At 38.9% G+C, this 21,865-nt stretch overlaps 1 protein-coding gene across 1 annotated transcript; it reads right to left on the bottom strand.

Moving 5' to 3' along the window:
• Window positions 1-253: 253 nt before the first annotated feature.
• Window positions 254-20,192, bottom strand: LOC140945075 (uncharacterized). The gene is made up of 19 exons (XM_073394143.1): window positions 19,574-20,192; window positions 18,473-18,571; window positions 17,279-17,389; window positions 16,883-16,999; window positions 16,437-16,550; window positions 15,519-15,629; window positions 14,978-15,085; window positions 14,531-14,683; window positions 13,463-13,558; window positions 12,438-12,554; window positions 11,511-11,627; window positions 10,751-10,861; window positions 9,780-9,905; window positions 6,956-7,072; window positions 6,266-6,379; window positions 5,463-5,576; window positions 4,742-4,840; window positions 3,409-3,513; window positions 254-2,121 (listed from the first exon to the last, which is right to left on the bottom strand). Exons 1-19 carry the CDS (start codon window positions 19,992-19,994, stop codon window positions 740-742), a joined length of 3,732 nt encoding a protein of 1,243 aa, XP_073250244.1. The 5' UTR covers window positions 19,995-20,192; the 3' UTR covers window positions 254-739.
• Window positions 20,193-21,865: the final 1,673 nt, after the last annotated feature.

Raw genomic sequence — 21,865 nt, 5'->3', positions numbered from 1 at the left:
GTAATTTCTCATGTTCCACAGCCATAGCAAATAAGGACGCGTAATTGGTAAAGCTACCAAAATGAACCATACAGCATAGCTATTACACAGCCCTTTAACTAAAGGTATTTCTACTAGCTACGAAATTGTGTTTTTTGGTGGTATATCATCAATTAAAACCCGAAGTTTCAAGGGTAATACTGGGGGAGCAGGCCTTAAACAAATAAATCAAATAAATACCACATTTTCTTGTCATTTTCATCAATAACAGTTACTTTATTAGTCTTATATTCATATAATGTTTTATATGGCATAAGGAAGTTATACTGGCTATTTGAAATTTTTCTTAGTTGTACTAAGTCGCTTTACATTCATCGTTATATAAGTCAACGTTTTTTGTAATAATTATCATTTTATAGAACCTTCATTTCTTCGTTCTACTTCTTTCTAACCTGAAACTAAAGCATGCATAAAGGAAACGTCAGCATTGACCAACACTTTTCATTTATATAATTTTTGTCTTGTTGCAAACATCGCTTTATAATGTTATTTAAATGTGAGCTCTTATTCCAAATAAAAATGTACAGATTCTATAAGCAGATATTTTCCATCTGAAGTTTGATCCTAACATTTGAAAATGATTCTTGTTTCTATAAATTATTCCATTTTTTATTACTATTCTAAAATAGTTTTAATAGAACTTTCCCCGCATAATTGGGTTAAATAAACTCAATTTAACCTGAGATAGGGAGGTCTATGGTTATATTTTCTTATGTTTGGTTTGAGCCGGTCGCTTATGATTGCCATCATGAAAGTGCTGCTTAGAAGTGTTATCTGCCTTCTTTTTCTGAGTGGTAAACGGAGTTTTCCTTGGAATGCTATGTGCATTCAGGTTAGAGCCATTATAGATTGTTTTATTGGGGACGCTCGGATTCCCTTGGTAATAGTTAGTATACATTCTCTGTTTAGAAGTGTTAGAGGTCTTTCTGTTGGATGTGTTAAAGGGTCTTATGTAAAGCCTACTAGAGCCACCATAGATTGTTCTATTGGGGACGCTCGGATTCCTTTGATAATAGTTAGTATACATTCTCTGTTTGGCACTGTTATAGGTGTTTCTGTTGGATGTGTTAAAGGGTCTTATGTAAAGCCTACTAGAAGAACTCCGAGCAGGTACATTGTAGCTTCCTCTGTATGGTCTATTGTATTGTCCCATATAAGGCTTGATGTAAGTCCTTTGAAAAGGGGAATAATACGCTGAGTTATAGCTGATGTAGGGTCTTTTGTAAGGTCTAATATAGGTTCTACTGTGTGGCTGACTATACGTCGATCTTTGATATGGCCGTTCAAAGTAGCCTCTATAAGGTTGGTTAGAATACGTCTGGTAAGGTTGATTGTAATAGTTTTGATGACCCTGGGTGTTTGCAGACGTCTGATATAATCGATTATAAAGGGTCTCAGATGGCTTAGAATAACTATTGTAATTAGGCTGATATCCAATATTAGCAGGACTGGCTGGGTAGTCAGAATAGCGATAATCAGAAGATGGAGGCCCATATGATCCAGGAGAAGACGTCACCGAAGAGGGAGGAGCAGCGGTAGGCGGGCTTCCAGCTGGAAGTGGAGGAGCAGGGGGAGCGGGAAGTCCTGCAACAGGAGGAGGAGGTTGGGGGACAGGAGGGGGTGGTGATGCAACAGGAGGGGGAGGTGCTGCCACAGGAGGTGGAGGCTGGGGGACGGGTGGAGGGGACGGCAGCGGAGATGAGGGGGAAGGGGATGGAACTGGTACAGGAGGGGGTGCTGAAGGTACTGGGACGGGAGGAGGTGGTGAGGGTACAGGTACAGGAGGAGGTGGTGAGGGTACAGGTACGGGTGGTGGTGGTGAGGGTACAGGGATCGAAGGCGGTGGTGAAGGAGTCGCGGGTGTGACAGGAGGCGGGGGAGTTGTTAGCGGTGGTGGGGGAGATGGCTCAGGAGGTGGACCGCCCGTGGCGTGCGTAGGTACAGGAGATATATGTAGTTCTGTCGGTTTGGTCGGGTGTATCGTGCTGGGAATAGGAGGAGATGGACGAGTTTTTTCTTCCTCCTCCTCTTCCTCTTCCTCTTCTTCGTCTTCACCGTTATGTATGGCGTAAACCGTCAAACCTGTAAGTCCAGTTTGTAAACGCAAATGTTACACGTCGAATGTTTCCGTTACTTAAAATAGTTTCACAAAAATGATAACGCTATCGTTACCACTGGACAGGTTAAGTTTTAAGCTGAAGTTAAAGCCTTGAAGAAATTTGATGGGTTCTTCTATGATTCCGAACCAATGAAAAAAATTAAATTGAAACTGCTAAGTAGTGTAGGTAGGTACCGTCTGATAGTTTCAGTCGCATGGCATTGAATTGATCCACCTTCCAACCATCTCCACCACCACGTGTGTGACCTGAGTTTGTAGTATTATTCATGCAGCTCTATAGTAACGTCACGAAATTTTAACTTACACTTAGCCTTCATTTAAGTAAGCATTTGGTCTTGTTCGTTAGTTCAACTAGACTTAAATTGACTCTGTACATGACTTCGCTTGCCGTAAGGATAATAGTACACCACTGCAGGATACCCAGACGTCGCTGATGATGGCGGTGGCGGTGGTAGAGGCATTGGTGGTGGTGGGGGTGGTGGCGGCGGCGGTGGTGGTGGCGTTGGAGGAGGAGTGTGTGGTTGAGTAGGCAAGGGCTTGTGTGCGATGAGTAAAGGAGCTGTCATGATAACCGGCAACAACAGTCTTTAGTAACCATCCTTATAACATGCTATTATTTTTATCATACTGTATGCCTGTAAAGTTTATTTCTTTACGTAAAATTTTCTGCAATTATCACGAAAGAGAAATAAATCGATGAAAGTTCAAAAACAGTTTTAGTACTGTATATTTGCATAAATGAAAATTACGGCTGCACAGAGACGAGGGAGCTGCAGACGCTGTTCCTAATGACCTCCTCAATTGTTTTAGGTGATGAAGAAATGCAAGAAAAAATTTGACTTTTTTGTTAACGAAATGCTGTACATCAAACTACAAAAAAGACCACCTTTGAACTCGCAAATGGATTCAATCCATTCTCAAGTCTTTGTCTTGACTAGATGTATTTTTATTCATGCAAATTTTAAGTACTTTAACTCTTTTTAACTCGCATTAATTTATTCCTTTTTTGATAATGGCATCATGAGGTCACAGAGACGTCGGAACATTATTTTGTTAGTTTTTGCATGTTTAGGTCCAATAGCAATCATGTGAATCGCTACTCAGAGAGAAGCCTGGGAGCTCTAGAAAGAAGTTATTTTCAGGACGTAGCATATATTCCAAATGTGGTAGAAGGAAAGCAGGATTTTCCCTTAAGAATGCATCCACTAAAAATTAGAAAAAATTCTTTATTTAAAAAATGTCCTACTTACGTATACAGTTGTTTCCCTGCATCTGATATCCCGGTAGGCACTGGCAAGCGCCATGTATACATGTCGAGTAGATAGGACACACTATCGGGCAGTGCTTTTTCCGAGCTAAAAAACATTTATCAACATTTTAAAAGTACAGTGAAACCTCTATTAAGCGGACACCTTCGGAACCTTCCCAAGCGTCCGCTTAATAGAGGGTGTAAAAATTGCGCAATTAATGTTTTTTAACGATCCACATTCAACGGTTACTCTGTACTGTGATAAAATTGCATGTTGTTAAAGAAGCTATCCAGAGTTGAAGTTCATTACCTTTCATTACCATTTAAAATTTTTTGTTAGTGGAAAAACATATGCCTGCCTTAACTGACTTCAGTACGTATTTCGAGGACGCAATCCAATACTACTATTGTCAATTCAGTCCGTTGTCTGCTTAATAGAGTTTTTTAACAATAGAAATTAGCCAAATACAACTTATTTTAGTGTCCGCGTCCGCTTAATAGAGGTGTCCGCTGAATAGGGGTTCGTTACAAAAGGAAATATAAGACGTCATTTTCGAGACCAAGCTTAGTGTCCGCTTAATAGAGAGTGTCCGCTTAATTGGGGGTCCGCTTAATAGAGGTTTCACTTTAAATTTAATTTTACGGGTACTTAAGTTCATTTGTAATTCAGTAATAGCAAAAAACTTTAGAGATTGGCTGAACAAGGGAAACGTTTCACAGAAGTAGCAGTCCAAAAATAATTTTGTCATGATAAATTAGCCGTTCGACTGTCTTTGTATTAAGCCTCGAAATTGACATTGGTTGCACCCCGAATTGCTCAAATGGAGGAGGGAAACAAATTAAAATAATGATCTAGAGAGGAAAGGTTCTCAAACGTCCTATTGGCAAGCAAGGATCACATGCACCTGGTTTAGTTTCGACGGGTCTCGAGAAGCTCAGTGGTAGAGTATCTGGACTATTACCAAAAGGGCATTGGTTTCGCCCCGTATAAGGCAATCCGGATTCCGGAATCCGAAAAATTGTTTCTTGTGGAATTTGAATCCTGGAAACGTTTGCTAATAAAATCCGAAATCTTGGGCTTTGGAATCCGGAATTCCACTAAGGTTTGAAACCCAGAATCCCTGTTCCACTGACAAAGACCTGGAATCCAGTAACTGGAATCCGAATCTACGGCGTAGAATCCAGATCCAAGACTGTCTTGCAATTTCCCTCTCATCATTACATGGGGCGACAGGTTCGACTCATGTTGGGAGTACCCGGAGTTTTTCTTCCGAGCCGCCTGTGTCACTGATTAAAAGAAATTTAATCATCTTCCTCCTGAATAAATATTTTACCTTTGATACATTCATAGCCTGTTCCTATGTAACCTGGTATGCATTTGCAGCGTCCCCGAACACAGATGGCGTGGACATCACACTTGGCACACTTGTCGACTAGGAATTATAAAAGAAATGTTTGGCCTAATAAAGATGCGATTTTTCATCAAAACAAAGCAAAGGATCACAACAATGTGTTTAGTTTAAAACGAAACACCGTGTAAATCTTCTGAGAATCAAAACCGTAAAAGCAGTTTTGGTTGGGATATAAAGGACTTATAAACATGAAAATGACACGGAAGTGTCTTTGTCAGATCTTTGCCTTTAGTTTTTTTTTCTTTTCATTCATCACCGCATGGCTATTAGTTTCCTTACTAGAAGTCTTTATTTTGTTTATTATTATGTTAGGTTTTATTGTTGCTGTTCTTGTTTTTCTAATTTTCTTACGGAATGACCTCCTATAGAGGTTCAGACTACAAGGACAACTCACAGACCGTTAAGGTCAATTGCAGGTAGTTCAAAAATCTGGTGGTTCACCGCAAATCTGCTAAATTTCTATCCACAACTAGCTTAGTTAATTACGGCCAATCTGCGGAATAACTAGTGACTTATCTGGAAGATAAGTAGGGCATCCAACTTTGACCAAGGCAGTTCTACATGAGTTCTGGAAAGAACCTTATGTTTTTTTGTCAAGATAGGTATATCTTCGATGACCACAGTTTTGTTGACTCCTTGTTACCTTCACAGTGCGCTCCAGTGTATTGTTCATCGCAATGACAGTCATATCCACCCAATACTTGGACACATGTGCCGCTATTTAGACATGGGTTGGGATGGCAATAGTCTTTGGTCCCTACAATTAAAGTTAGTAGCGGAAAAAGCACAAAGGTGATAAAAGGTACGTTACACTCCATTGGGTTGTACACTGGAATATGACACCAGTCAGTTTAACACCTGCTCCAGAGTTAAGAGGATCAGATAATGGTGAAGACGTTTGACAAGATTTTTAGAACTACTGGTTAAAGAAAAAAGCTGGTAAAATAGCTTTTCAGAAAGGCATTTTAGTCCGCATTGGGTGTTTAAAGTACGATGAGATCACTTAGGAAATAACAAAACGTAAATTCAGTGGAGTTGATACCTACTCAGCATCATGATAAACTTTATATAGACTTTTTTTCCAGTGGGACCACCCTTCAAGCAGAGACTCCTTTTGTATTCTTGAGTGAAGAGGTGATCAGACTGGTGTGTACACAAATGACATGTCAAAATCAAATCAACGTGCTCACGGTTTTTTGATTTTCAAGGAAATTTGCATTCGATGAACACGATTTTATCGGCCAATCAGAGATTTTTTTTCGGATTCCTCTAGAGGTAAGTGATCCTTAGTGTTGACCAAAAGGATCGCAGGCGCTGGGTACGAGACTGCGATTCATGCAGAGTCTTTCTCGAGTACTTTAAAATCGAGCAAGCGAAAGGAAGACTCTGCCTGCAGGGTGCAGTAGGACCAGCTGTGGGATGAATAACAACCAAGGGCTTGTTTACCTGGTTTGGTTTCACATCTTGCTCCAGTGTATCCAGGTTGACAAATACATGTCGGCTTGTTGCCAACAGGTTTACAGATGCCACCATTTAGGCAATAACCAGGTGTACAGACCTCTATCAGAGTAATACATGGCAGTTAAGCGTTAGATTTAGGTGTCTTTATAGAAAACGCCCGTAGATATTCAGCTGTTTAGGATGTACTTTAATCCAGTTGGTAATCATTGGAAAAAGATAGAGTTTTAAGTCTGCCTGCTCCTTATAAAGCTTTCTAATTTTGTTTTTTCATGAAATGGCTGTGAATGCGTGCTTATCTAATTACAACAGAGGCCATTTCCATGTCTGAAGGTAAGAGTGCAATTTAGTTGAGTGTCGTTTAAGATTTTCCACATTGAAAGCCAGCGTATAATATATACAGAGTTCTGTGCATTCCTGTTGCTGAGTTGTTACTTTTGGGAGCTTAACGGGCGTCCCTGTGGCTGTGCCGCTTTCTTCCCACAGTCATTTCAAGGCCAGAATAGAATTAGTCGAAATTGTAGAAATTGAAACGTTTTGTCCAGAAAATCTTCGAATACCTGTTTTTAGAACTTTTTTTGTTAGTTAGAAGTCCAAGTTATATTATTTTTCAATTTCCAATCCATCAGAAGTTCCTGATTTTGAGAATGAATTGCAAGCAACCATAATGATTCTTACGTTTTTCACAATTGGTTCCTGTGAATCCTTCAGCACAGTTGCATTGATAGATATTAACAAGATTCACGCATGTTCCTCCGTTTTGACAAGGGTTAGATGCGCATGGTAAGCTTACCTCTAAGGAAGAGAGAAAAAAATAAAAATGGAACTATTTAGTTTTATCTAAGGGAGCATTCATGATTTATCTAGAGGGTGGGCTATGATGATTTCCTTATTTTTTCCTTTCATTTTTGTGAAGCCCCCCCCCTGATCATCTCAGGGGTTTTTTTTTCTGACCCCTCCCTCAAGAGATGCTGATTTATCAGGGGAAAATATCATAGCCCCCCCCCCCCTCCCCCAGCACATAAGTACAACCATCCTCGGAGACCCAGGGGCAGTCAGTCGGGCCGGGAGAAAAGGCGCGACGAAAGTTTTCAAGAACGAGCCGAAGAGCCCCTGGGTACCGACTTTCACCGGACCATTTCCAAACGGTCAAGCGAGGGACTGGCTCCTGAATGGGCACAAAAAATGCTTTGTATTGAGTTCTTTTTGTGATTTCGTTCATGACGGCTATTGAGTCGATCACGGCTTGTCTGGCTCATACACTAAAGAAATGCACGCTGACAGGAAACTTTTAGTTTGATATAAACTCTCCATTTCAATATACTGTCTACCCGAAAACTAAAGACGCTTTTCCGAAAATACAAGCTTGAGCTTACAACAGGTATTCACGCTTGCATCGATCACGTCTTCATAAATATGAGGGAGTTTAAGATGCCACGACAACTGATGACAGCCACGAAAACGTCGCATGAAAAGTGAAAAACATTTTTTTAGTCTCTATCGTGATTATTCCAACTCGCTTACTTTGTTAAATGCCAGCGAACTCTTCTGGAGCTGAATTTTTATTAACCATATCCAAGTTCATAAGGAGAAAGAAAATTTTGTCACTCATTGCTTGTTTACGTCCTTCACAAAACGAGAAACTAGACATTTTCACGTGGTAGTCGAGCCGTGACGGCAAAGAAATGTACAACAAAGCGTGATGCACGCGCAAAGTTGTTGTTTTGCCTTGTCAAGTTATTGCTTTTTTTGATTTCTTGTCGCCACCACATCTTAAACTTCCAATTATTTACGACACATTGTGATCCGTCAGAAACAGAATTTTCTCAGTGCAAATTGAATTGCTCCTGCTGATAGCATCCGAAACGTTTTTCGAGTCATCAGTAGTTCCTTTGTCTGGTTAGGAAAGCTTGGTGAACGAACCGCGCTACTGTGGCGAGATAATAGCCGTCGTGTACGAACTCACGAAAAGAACTCAGGAGAAACTGTTCGCCGATTGGGCACAATAATACAAAACATTTTTTGTACCCAATCAGGAGCCAGCATTCACTTGACAGTTTGGAAATGGTCCTGTGCTGAGTCGGTACCCAGGGGCTCTTCCGCCCGTGCTTGAAAACGTTCGTCGCGCCTTTTCTCCCGGCCCGACTGACTGCCCCTGGGTCTCCGAGGATGAAGTACAACAGAACACAGAAGGAAAGTCGGCAACAGCAAAAGAGATAGCTGAATTTTCTGTAGCTTTTGTGGTTTCTAAGGAGCTGGTTAAGAATTACGTAGACCATTTAAAACAATTATCCTATTGCAAAAATCTATGAACTGAGGAAACTGCTCAGAAGAGGCGCGCGAGAGCATCTAAGAGCTATGGAGATTACAATTGGGAGGAGCTTCTTCTGACTGAAGGGCTAAATTCTCTTTGCGTTTCGGAACTTGACTTATATTTGAAGAATCATTCGTTACCTTGGAAAAAAAAGCTGAAAAAAGAAAAACTGATGATGATGACGAAGGCGACGACACTGTCTTGGGGGAAACACGGAGTGAGGAGAGTGAGAGTGAGGAGAGCGAGTGTGAGGAGAGTGAGAATGAGGAGAGCGAGAGTGAGGAGGGTGACGAGAGTGAGTTTGAGCCACTCACAAAGAGACCTTGTAGCACAAAAAGTGGGCGTCATGCATCAAGTTTCATACTCTAGTTCTGTATCAACATTTTGTCGAAATGAAGTAAAAAAAAAAAAATTAAAAAGACAGGAATTATAAGAGCGTCCAACAGCATATTTTCATTTCCTTTCCTTTTTCAGGAAAAAAATGGTCGCCCACACCCCCCCCCCCCCCCCCCCCCCACTATGCTCGATGTAATTTTCGTTGGAAATTTTCCACAGTCCCCCCTAAATCATAGTACGGAAAAAGAGTGCCCACCCTCTAGGTAAATTATGAATGCTTCCTAACTTCTTGCACTGCATGGAACACATTAAATGCTAGCCTGAGAAAACAGATAACATTTTGGGACGCCACCAACGCCACTATCCAGATCTAGGTAGTGCGCGACATCAGTATAGAAATTTCTGCGCTCGTTTCTCACTGACGTCATTTCGCGGGGAAACCGTTGGTGGGGTCGCAAAATGTCGTCTGTTTTCTCTGGCTCATACTTTTCAATGCAGTGCATTATGTATTGATTGATTATGAACAATAGAATAACTTTAAAATAAACTAACGAAAAAGCCCCAGAATTGGGATGTTACTAAGAAGAGAAACAGGAAACGAGCACGAAAAACGGGAAATTGAAAAAAGGGAAAGAAATGAAAGAATTGGTAATAACGTTACTGATAGGGTCAGCCAGGGTTAAAGTTAGGTTTTTGTCATGAATTAGCTTTCTTTTTCCCACTCCCAGTGCTCATTCCACGTTCTACGTTCCTTCGTTTTAGTAACAACCCCAGAATTGTCGAAGGCTAGACGTTGTGTACAGATATGTCTCTATTCTGTCACTAGCTACCCTAAGATATAGTCATACTTACGCTCCCGAATGCATCCGGTTTCCGTTAGAATCAAGTCTGCTGCACAATAACAGCTCCCCTCCAGATCACATTCTTGCCCATAAATAGGTGGCACCGCAAACGGATTTCCCTTAGGACAACTACAGTCTAAAAAAAAGGAAAATAGTTATGTCTGTGTTGTGAATAACCTAAGCAAAGTAATATGCTGTTGAGGGCTAACTCTACTGCAAACTGTCAGCATCAAAGATGTTTCTGGAATAATATACAGCCCAATATTAAGCTATGTGCAAACGGACGCAACAAATCCCAACAATGGTGGGCCGAAAAATGTTGGGACTTGTGGGGAATTATGTCATAATAAGATAAATCTGAATAATTTGAGCAACAACATTGTGACACACGTTAATGATCTCTACGAAGACCATGTGTAATGCGCAAGCGTAGCCCTAAAATGTTGGAAAGCTTTGCAAATGGATCCAACATTGTTGCGTTACGCTTTGGCGATAACGGAACAAAAGACATGTTGGGAGTTGTTGTTGGTTTCGAATTTTAACAACTTCCAACAACATGAAAGAGGGTGTGCAAACGGACGTGACGCAACATGTAACATCAAACAATGTCGGGAGTTGTTGGCCAGCAATGTTGCGTCCGTTTGCACCAGGCTTTCTCTAGGTATGAGAACAGTATCCGCAAGCAGTAACGGTAATCCATTGATGGTCCCGTGGTCTGTTTGAGTTTCCTGATCTAGGTTGTAATAGGTTAGTACCTGTTTAATTATTACATAACAGAGAAGCACGTTCAAGGGAAGCAGCGAGGGGATGGGATTATAAGGACGAAAGAGGGGAGACTCTTTCATCACCCCCCGCTTCTCTCGTTCGGAGACGTCTTGTGATGAATCAGGGTTAGTAGTCTACGCTGTCAATATTAATGAAATATTTCCGGTGCTCATGCTTTTTGGAGTAACATTACTCGTAACTAAAACAAAACTTTACCTGCGCAAGTTGGTCCACTAAATTTTCCTTTACACTTGCAAACCACCTTGCCGTCTTCAAACTGGCAAGTTCCTCCATTTTGGCAAGGATTACTTTGGCATCCATTAATAGCTAAGAAAGACAATCAAGCAATCTTAATCCAGTCTTTGACTGACCCAACAATGAAGTCTGGTACAGCAGAGTTGCGTTACATTCTGTTATGTTAGGCAGCTTCACATTAAACAATGATTGAACGTTATAAAACAACAAAAGATATCGTAAGACTTTCCCTCACGCGTAGTCACGTTACTATAGGTTTCAAGTTCACGGTATTTTACCTTGAAATCGAAACAGGACAAAACACTGAACATTAAAAAGAAGCAAACATATATTAAGCATTCGTCGGATTTTTTGGCGAACTGTTCATCTGCGCGCGGCTTTTGGTTGGTTTAACGAGTATTTAACACCTTATCAAGCTGAAAAGAAGATTGCTGGAAAGTAATTTTGCACTTTTAATTTTTGAGAACTTCTCATGGCCGATTGAGGGATCGAAACGTTGCCTTTTTCATTTTTTTGGTTTGTTTTTTGAGACAAAACAATGAAACCATGTTCCGTCTCAACTATTGGCTGATCAATAGAGAATAATCTAAAAAAGAGATTATTCTCTCTTAGGTTCATTTAACAAAACAACAACAACAACAAGAACTAACAGAAACCTTTTTTTTTTCAGGAAAAAATAAAAAAGCTCTAACATCAGTACTGAAATTTATTTAAGACTTACGAAGCTCGCAGTTTTCACCAGTGTATCCTTTTTCGCAAACACATTGGAATCCACCTTCAGGAGTTTGTAAGCATTTTCCTTCGTTCTTACAAGGATTGGGGACACAAGCGTCTTTCTCTGAAGTTAAAAAAAAATCGAATGTGAATAAATGAATCGATCAGTTTAAGACCTGAGTATCCCTTACTCCTTAATTCAAGTTACTGGTGTAAAGCAAAAAGGGCTATATCGTGTAAGATTTAGCCTCGGTGTATTACAGCCTCCGAAATCTGCTTAATTCGTCATATCATAAGCAAACCGAATCAGTCAATAATAGTTAAATATTAACGGAAAAAAAGTTTGTTTTGGATACCGTCTTTTACCGAGGGCTCATTTTCCTTGTCCCTTTTAAAAGAACACTATTTAGTTAAAACGTCCACATCCATAACGTATTCATGAACTTTTGAGGTGACTGGGAGATACTTGATTTGAATCAATGTCGCTATCATCAACACTTTATATCTGGTAATATCAAACTTGGCTACCTGTGTTTGTAGGTAACTATATGATCCTTCACATATAAGCCATTTTCAAGTTGCTCCAAGCGTCTGTTTTAAAGCGTGATTAAGTGTGAAACCATTGATATGAAAATGATATTCTATTATCATGCAAATAAAACTTATTTTGAAAGATTGATCTTCGCTTCGTTTTGTAAGTAAGAGGTTTTGGAACTCGGAAATGGCCTATTTAGGGCCTGTTTACATGGAGTGGGCGACCCCGGTCTAGTGGGGTTGGTTTCTTTTGCTTTCACGCTCTGGGGGACACAAAACAAAAGAAACCTACCCCACTAGACCGGGGTCCCCCACTTCATGTAAACAGGCCCTAATTAGTTCTCATGACTTTCTTTACATAGAGTGAGTTAAATCTAACATCACGCGAGCGGTTCCTTACCTTCACAGTGTTTACCGCTGGTACCTGACGGGCACTCGCAATCGTATTCCCCACCTTGGAGTTCTTTACACTTGGCGCCGTTTTTACAAGGATTTGGATGACAAGGGTGTGGTATTTCTGGATAAAAAAAAATTGCATACATTCATAAATATACTTACATACATGCTTTATTTGAGTAGGTTTAGAAAAAGGCATCAGCCGCTGAAGTACAAATAATTAAGAAAGAGAGATAGCAACAAAGACAAGAAATAAAACTATTTAAAAAATTCAATTAAGATGAACCTAAAATACTAAAGATTACAATGTATACATTTAATTAATTTCAAAATGAATCTAAAAATATATTAACAATTGATAAAAATCCTTTGATTTCATTGTAACAACGGATGATTCTTTGTTTAAAGAATTTAAGGCCTACATGTCAGCTTTGATTTTTTTTCACAGAGTTCTTAAAACTGTTTAGTAATACACTGCCCGAAAAATTGATAATTGTGTTGCAAAAGTTTTATATAACAGGTCCTCTGTACAAGGAATGTCCGCTTAGTCCGGACCTGGGCCTTGGTATAATCATTTGATTGACTGCACGTGAAGATCTGCTTGAGAGTTTCTTTGAAAACAATTTTTCAGGCAAAAAGGATAAAGAATGAAAATAAAATTTGTGCATAAATATAATGACAGACTTCTTGTAAAAATAGGAAATGGAAGGCCAGTTTTTAAAAGCATTCAGCATCGGATAAGGCTCGGTCAAGGTTGAAAGTAATTCGCGCTGCTCTCGAATGAGCGGAATCTAGGTGAATGCGTGGACTGAGTCTATTTTTCAAAAGTAAATACTGGTTTCTTATAGTGAAATCCCAATAAATTCTATACCCTTATTCTCACAGGTCTTTCCTGTGAACAGTATACAATTCCAATTTTGAACACTTTTACTGGTAACTTGGCTGTGGCCTTCTTCCTCCAAACCCAGGGAAAGGCCTGATGTTCTGTGTTTAGGGAAATCATAAAACGCTACTGGATAGTGTACTCACTGTGGCAAACGAAACCGTCTCCATAAAAGCCTTCTACACAAACGCAGGTTTCATTTATACATTTGGCATTTATGTCACACTTCTTACATATGTCCACTAAAAGTAAATATTAAGATAGGAAAAAGTTAAATTGAGTATTCAGGAGAATATCTATCATGGACTTATCTTGCCAGCAGAGGTTTCTCTCTTTAACGCTTTTTAGCGTTTACAAAGTCATTCGCGTCACCAGTCACGTAGTTGCTTTGTTCTATACGCCCCGGGTAAAACCTCTGCAGCAAGGCGCTTAATTTTTCCTTTGAGCATGTTCTCCTGCGGCTTATAAGTCGCGAACGACTTCGTAAACGCTAAAATCCATTCATGAAGAGAGAAATCTCTGCTCACAGGGTATCTTGAGCGTTTACAGATATCATAATATAGACATCCGGGAATATTATTCATACAATTAAATGGTCAATAATTCTTCGTTAAACTTGCGGTTTTCGGTTTAATAATAATCAATAAAAGATCGATTTTACAAATGTTTCCAACCTCGAGCTATTCGTCGAGCGAAATGCAAGGAGTATGTGCTCAAAGTTTCGCACCGTTTCAGCCATTTTCACTGATGTGTGGTGTATCCAAAAGACACAGGTTGCCAAGTATTGGTACAGCAATATTGAACAAAGAAAGTGGTTTCGAACGACTGAAATATGGCGTATAGGCGTTAACGAAAACGTTCGTCGATTCTTCGGACAATGTGAGGTAAATCCAAGACAGTCTTGGATGATCTGAATTCCACGTTGTGGATCCCGGATTCCCAGTACAGGTTTCTGGATTCCGTGTTTCCGGATTCCAGCGGAATTCTTGAGCTGAATTCCGAGGATTCCGGATTCCACTAGCAAACATTTGCCGGTTTTCCGGAATCTGGATACCGTACGTTATACCTTATACGGAGCGAAATACCCTTACCTACATTGGGCGAAGTTGTTTTCCATGCCTCCCCTATGTACATTTCTATGTTATCATCACACTCATTGCTTTCATGTAATTAATTAATCAAAGTCAATGACAGTCGCAAAAGTTACGTGTTACCTTCACAGTTGGACCCTATAAAACCTGCTTGACAAAGACACAGATAGTGTAGAGATCCATGATTCCATCTATCAGGATAAGCGGTGTAACCACTGTACGAGTCAATACAGATGCCTCCATTCAGACACGGGTGAGTGTAGCACGGATGAGGGACTGGAAGCGAAAATCACTCTTAATATTAATAGCCAAAAATAGTAAACACCGATGGTCTAAACACGACCGTAGATAAAGTCTGTGGTGAACTTAGACATGAAGATGAATCTTGAACTTTTGTAGTTTCCTTAACTATCGGGTAGGGGTCACTTTCACAAAATACTGATATAATTTATGGGGGTCCTAGGATGAAGTGAAACTTCTCGAATTTGCTCGAAATGGCCTTTTTACAATAAAATGGTCTTTACACTAGACGCGAAATCGAGAACAATAAAAGTTTTTAATGAAACTTACTTTCGCATCTGTTGCCTTTATAGAGCGGAGGACAGTAACATTTGGAGTGACCATAGGACACTCGGCAGTGTCCACCGTGAAGGCAGGGGCTTGGGTGACAAACGTGACCTGGAAAGAAACCAAGGTGTTGGCCATATTACAATAACAAAGCATAGTAGTTTTGAAACTGTTTCTTTTACTGTTTTTGTTGTTGATGTTGTTGTGCGCTGTTAGAATATAACTTAATCCCAAAACGTATTCGTGTAAATCAGTATTCGAGGTCTCAAACGGCAAAAGGCTGGCCAGGGCTTGCCATATTAATTTACCTCTTAGATTTTCATCATGTTAAAAACGGCCAAATGGAACCAAAATGAATGATTGATTTCAGCACAGAGTCAAACGTTGGATTAATAGGCCTGTCAAAAATAGTTGTTATTTAAACGTCTTTGTGTGAACAGCAAAAGCTTTGACGTAATGATATTATTTTGCTACTGAGGTCTGAAGGCACGATGTTGAAAGACACTGTTAGCGAAGGGCGATCTCTTCACAAAGAGATACATACTTTCACAGTTGCTTCCCGTGTATCCCATCCTGCAGGTACAGTTGTATCCAAATTGATCTTCATGACAAGTTCCAGAGTTAAGGCAAGGATTAACGTAACACTGCTTAGTTTCTAGTGAGAAAGAAATATAAATAAATGTTCAATAACTGCACAGATTACAGTATAAGAAAATTCTTTAAAGTCCCTTTCAATGAGATATCAATCACCCCATGTAAGGGAATAAGGATTCCCCGCCTTGAATTCCAGTTTTTTTCACTGGAATTTGGTTTCTGAATTCCAATCTTTAGTAGGATTCCGGATTCCACAAAAAAAAATTTAGTATATGGGTCAGCCCTTTTCGTATAATTAGAAGGCTAGTTAATGCGATATAAATTTACATTGCTGTTGAAGTTTCAATATGTCTATACCGTTTTAAAAGAATGCGAATTTGGAATGATAACATGAAATGAATTATAATCACTTAGAGGATTATCATTCTACTCGTTTGTCAATATACTGTTAGTAGTTATAACTTAACATGATGGTGCTGCGTTGCTAAGGAGCTTAAGCAACGACGACAACGACGGCAACGAGAACGGCAAAAAAGTTACAGGTTTAGATTGGCAAAACAACAACTTTGCACCTGCAATTAACGCTTTTTTTGTATTTAATGTTTCTATGCTGTCACTGCTGGACTGCGAGGAAAAGTTCCTAATTCCACGTTTTATGGGGGACGTGAACACAAGAAAACGATTTTCTTTTTCTTTTTGTGAACTTACGGACAATCCTCTAGAATTCAACTCCCGAAAAATCGTCAACATTTGACAAATTAAAAGTGTTGAAATAAGAGCAACAAAGTTTAAAACAACGCGAATTCACTTTTTGGATGTCGTTTTCACTCCCGTTGCTGTCGTCGTTGCTTCAGCTCCCTAATCTCACCTGTGCATAACGTTCCTTTGAAAGAAGGTGGGCAGATACAAACATACTGTTCGTCACTTAACTGCTGACAGGTTGCCCCATTTTTGCAAGGGTTTGGATCACATTTATTAATGGCTGGAAAGGAAAAAAATTGAGATTTACTTCAGTATTAATAGTCTCTTATTTGGTCTACTTGATTAATTTATTATTATCATTATCATTATCATTATTGTTGTTTTTGTTTCATCTTCTTGAGACACATAGTACGCCTTAGACCTGAAAACAATTATTACAAACTCCTTGGAAAACGCCACATGACATGATTATATTGGAAAAATTTCAAGCCAAATCGAATTGTATGTAGTCATATTTGCAGGGTATCTCGAATTCAGTTGGTACGCGATAAAATATTATCACACAAAATTTAAAGACCCCAGTTTGGTGACCTTTTGCAGTTTGGCACTTACAGTCACACTGTTGACCTTTGAAGCCTTCTTCACAGATGCAGGAGAACTTTTCCTCTGAATCTGACCTTGTGCACATTCCTCCATTCTTACATGGGTTGGGGTGACAAGGATTAGGTTCTGTAAGATATCATAATTAAGCGAAAAACATTACTTATGAAGAAACAAACCATGACAAAGAATTCGTCACAAATCGCTGAGAGCTGTCTAACTTTGTTGAGAGAGTTTTGTTCTGTATCGCCTGTTAGTTGGCACAGAGTCTCGAACTGCAACTTTTAAAACTGCAACGCACTCTATTCTCAAGAAATACTATTAATATTTCCCTTTCGTTCTTACAAGGATTGGGAGCACAAGCGTCTTATTCGAAGGTTAAAGAAAAGGAGGAAAAAGTCGGGTTACCTTCACAGACAGCTCCTAAAAATCCGCGAGGGCAGATGCATCTAAACGCGCCAGGTATCTCTGTACAAGTTGCTCCGTTCTTGCAAGGATTCGATGCGCAGTAGTTTCGATCTGAGTGAAGAAATGTTAAGATTTAAAACTTAGATATGAGCCAGGGGGACACTCCATATACTATGACGGCCTTTAAGGGGGACACTCCGTAAGAAAAAGGTACCTTTTTCAGTCTTCACGTATACAAAACGGTAGTATTTTAGTTAATGAAGGGGTAGCAAATTTGTCATGATATAAGTTAAAAAGGGCCTTTGACTAAAATAATTTGAATTTACGCACCTTATGGCTGTATCAATTTAATTTCTTAAACACTACTTACAATGACATGAACTGACTTTCAACAACAACAACAACATAAGCTTTATTTGCATGACTATAATTATGAGGTTACAGTATTGCAAAAGCTTTAACATAAAGTTACAATTTATAACAATGATAATGCAATGCAATGATTACTACAGTCAATCAAGTGTCATCAGCATGATTTGATAACAAATTAGTACGTTAATCATTACATAATGAGACAAATTTCAACAAATGTCAATTTACGGAAAATTCTGTGAATTCATCAATTTAATTATTAATTCTGTGTAAGATAGCTGATTAAAGTCCACAAAATTTTGTTGGATTTGAGTGTAGAATTTCTTCCTTGGGATTGAATATTTTGGACAATGGAAGAGAAATTGAAATTCGTCTTCAATTATACCAGAGTTACAAATAGGGCATTATCTATCGTTGCGGGAAGTTTGATTATATCTTTCAGTTTCAATCATGAGTTTGTGGTTACTTATATACTAATTTTCACTAAGTCTTTCCTATTGGCTGAATTTGACTTTCTGTTACGGGTATGCAAAAGGGCTACCGTTTCTGTCAAAAATGGTATATACAGAGGGTAAGGGTTGGATCCCAGGGCCAAGTCTCCGGTAGGAAACGTTCCTAGGTACCCCTCCCTTCACCGGGTGATGTGAAGGTTTGATGCATCTTCGTCCGTCATAACAATGATGAAGACTGAACCGAACTCTTCACCAGTGAGGCTGTCAATTACTCAACTAAACCAGATAACGTACGTTACAAATAAATTCTCTTTGTCTCTCCTCTTTCCATTCCGCAAGGATCAAAGGTGAAGCTACGAGACACTCTTACCTTCACAATTCTTTCCTCGAAAATCTTTTGGGCAAATACAGAAGTAATCATGTTGAAGCTGTACGAAAATGCCTCCATTCTGACAAGGATTTAAGTGATCTGCGATGGAATATAAAATTATACAGTATCAACACGGCACAACATTACTGACATTAGCGTTGCCATCTTCATTTCTTTGGAAAGTTCACTGTGATGAATAACATCGGTACCATTCTCCTCATTGTCAAAATATACATAATCATTGTTATCATCATCATTATCATCATCATTATTGTAGTCTTCGTCATCATCATCATCATCATCAACATTATCCTCATCATCATTATGTTTACGCACGCAACCATCATTTCCATGAACACGATCATCCTCATCATAACATCTTCCACCCCCAAGTTCTTAGTTTCAACAAATTTAAGAAGCAAGTCGAATAAAAGTTTACCACCCAGTGGTATATCGTTGAAAGTTCGTCTCAAACAGATGGTCAAAAAAGCAAGTAATATTCCTTCTACAAGAAAGGACACATGGATATCTTTTAATCACAATTTACATGCACGACAAAGCAGTTGAATTTAATGTGACTAATATTTCAATAACTGTTCGAAAGCCTCAAATAGTTAAAATGATTTATTATAAAAATGATCTATTATAAAAACTCCAAAATGCTTTGGATTTGTAAATTTTGAAACCTCTTAGTTTTCGAAAGGCTCAATTTTCTTTGTAATTTAAAATATTAGTCGTCTGAAAATAAATCGTATGAAAATTCAACCAATATTTAGCATTGCCGTGACTGTGCCGTAAAATTACATTTCAACACTAAAACAGTCCGTGTCTTAGTCAACGAGCTTAAAATTTGCAATCAAATTTTGCCTTTACATATCCCACTTTACCATTTAAATAAAATAAAGTTATGTTTGCACACAATACATGAACCCAATGCTTATGTTCTTACTAGATGAACTGACCCAAGGCGTCTTGTAGTGAATCAGTGCATGGTGATTTTCGCACTATTTTCAATTGAACGATTTCACTATCACCTGCATGGGCTACCCACCACCGTAATGCTTTGCATCAAGTAGCTAGCATGTTGCAACTCAAACTTACATTTTGGGCGCAAATGAAGGTGTGAAACGTGAACCTGCGATGGTACGGGATATGGTATAGGAAGCGGTTTGGGCACATAGCGTACGGAGACCACTGGGAAGGGCCGTGGCTGAATATGAACGTGATGTATCGGTCCGTGGAAAGGAAGTGGTTGCTGAGGATATGCGCCAATATGCGGTGGAAGTAGCTGAAATTGTCTCCTTTCTCCACTTATATCTTTGACTTGACTTTGTCCCTTGCCAATAGAGGAGTTATTTGTCGACTGAGTTAAACCTACTTCTCTGGTATGGATTCTTCCTCTTCTTTGGTGTGACGCTGGCTTTTCTGGGTTCAACCTTTGATGCGTTCCTTCAGCAAGTTTGAGTGAATGGGTAAAAATGTTAATTAACTCGTAAATGGCTATTAACTTTGGTAAAAACATCTTCTAAGCTTTCAAAAAGCCTTTCGTTGCTGAATTTACTCCATTGTTAGCACGACAATGTTCCTTCCTCTAAACTTTTGAAATATTGATGTGATAGCTGGTGGGCTAGGTGTAAATTTTATCGTGTTTTGAGTGAAAAATAGGTTTAAAAGTCAATATTTTTTGGCATCCACAAACGCCTTCAAATCTGCCCTTTGAAAATTTGCAAATGTGTAAAGATATATTTAAATATACAACATCTCATGAGGAAAGCCGATAAAACTATGAAGGTCATAATATCAAGAGTGACTTGAATGGCTTAACTACCATTAACGCAGTACCTGATGCGTACCAGAAATCAAGAACATTTCCGGGTATATGTCTCGATCACCTCTTTAACGGGAGGGATTTGAGTGCCAAGTTGAAATAAAAGAGCTGCTCAACAAGCCGGGTGATCGGCAAAAGTGCAAAGGTTTGCTAAAAAGAGTTCTTTTCAAGAAGTAAGTTCCCCTCCGAGTCTCAAGGCTCACACAGGATTTCCATGGGTAAACGGCAAACATTTTATAAAAATCCTACACTTTATTGCTCAACTGACACATAAGCGAATACATGACATATTTTGAGTCTTAAAATAACCAAAGCAAGGTTTCGAATTGTTCTAGGCGTCTGCCAATCGCTAATCAAATGGTTGGTAACTATCTGTTTTAATCAGAGAAGTCCCCAAACTTATCACAGTCATATACCAGAATATATGGTCGTTGAAAGTAAATACATTCTAGTAAAATGTTTTTTTTTTTCTTATCAAGGTAATTGCTATAATCATGTCCCCTTGTGATACCAATCCTTAATGCCCTAACAGCCAATTCTATTCATTAAAGCTGTTGATCTCATTTTCTTGTATCACATTGCATCTCTTGACGTCTGTATCTTATTTCAAAAGCCTGTCAACTGTAAGTTTTGTCGTTACACAAACCCAAATCTGTAAGCTTCCTAAATCTAAACCATGAAAAATATTTTGAAGAATACTCTGAAAGAAAGTTAGAAGAAGAAGAGAAAAAAGAACTACTGAATGATTAACAGTTATATCAGAGTCCATTCTTCCCTCATTGGGCTTGTATTATATCACCGAAATATTCAAATATTTTAAAACTGAAACTTCTAAAAATTCTTTTTAACTACAAAGTAGCAGATACTCCTGGTCATTAAGTGGAATTTTCCCTGATTATCGAAAAATTTAGGTGAGCTCGATCCTCTCAAAATTAACAGGCTGTCTTTCACGGACAAGTGTTTCGTACCTGCCGAAGTTTTCGTGAGAAGATCGAGATCAAGTGGGTCCTATAACATACGAACAATAGAACCGAGTTAAATTTTCACGTAAATTTGTCATTGTCGCATAATTCAGATTATTCTGAACACCAGTCATGATAATTGTCTAACTCATATTTTTTCCTTAATAGCCTCCTGGACTTGAGCAGAAAAACGAAAAACAACAAAAAAAAAAAAAGAATCTGAAACTAATATTTTTATAAAAACAGTTTTCATGAACGCCAATTTATGGTCATTGGTTCATAATAAGGATTTTTAAGAAATGAATTCACTACAATGTTACCTGTAACGATAATTGACTGATCACCGACATTTTGATCTTGGTGAGGTTGTTTGAAGCCCATGCAGTGAACTGTTTTATTAATTAGTAACATCAGTTCGTTTGTTTTGTCTTGGTTATGTTGGTAACTGGAAAGTGAAAGTCATAATGGAGTTCCAAAGCCTCTAAGAACCTTCGTGATATCATTCATTTTTACCAGAACGTCTGCTTGATACTTTGAAGGAATTTACGATCAGCGGTTTGCGATTTCCCTTGATTAAATGCATTAGATTGGAAATTTTTTAGT

The sequence above is a fragment of the Porites lutea genome, chromosome 8 (assembly GCF_958299795.1).
Source record: "Porites lutea chromosome 8, jaPorLute2.1, whole genome shotgun sequence".
NCBI lineage: Eukaryota > Metazoa > Cnidaria > Anthozoa > Scleractinia > Poritidae > Porites > Porites lutea.
The sequence above is the reverse complement of the archived record's forward strand: the minus strand, read 5'-3'. Positions and strand labels throughout refer to the sequence as shown.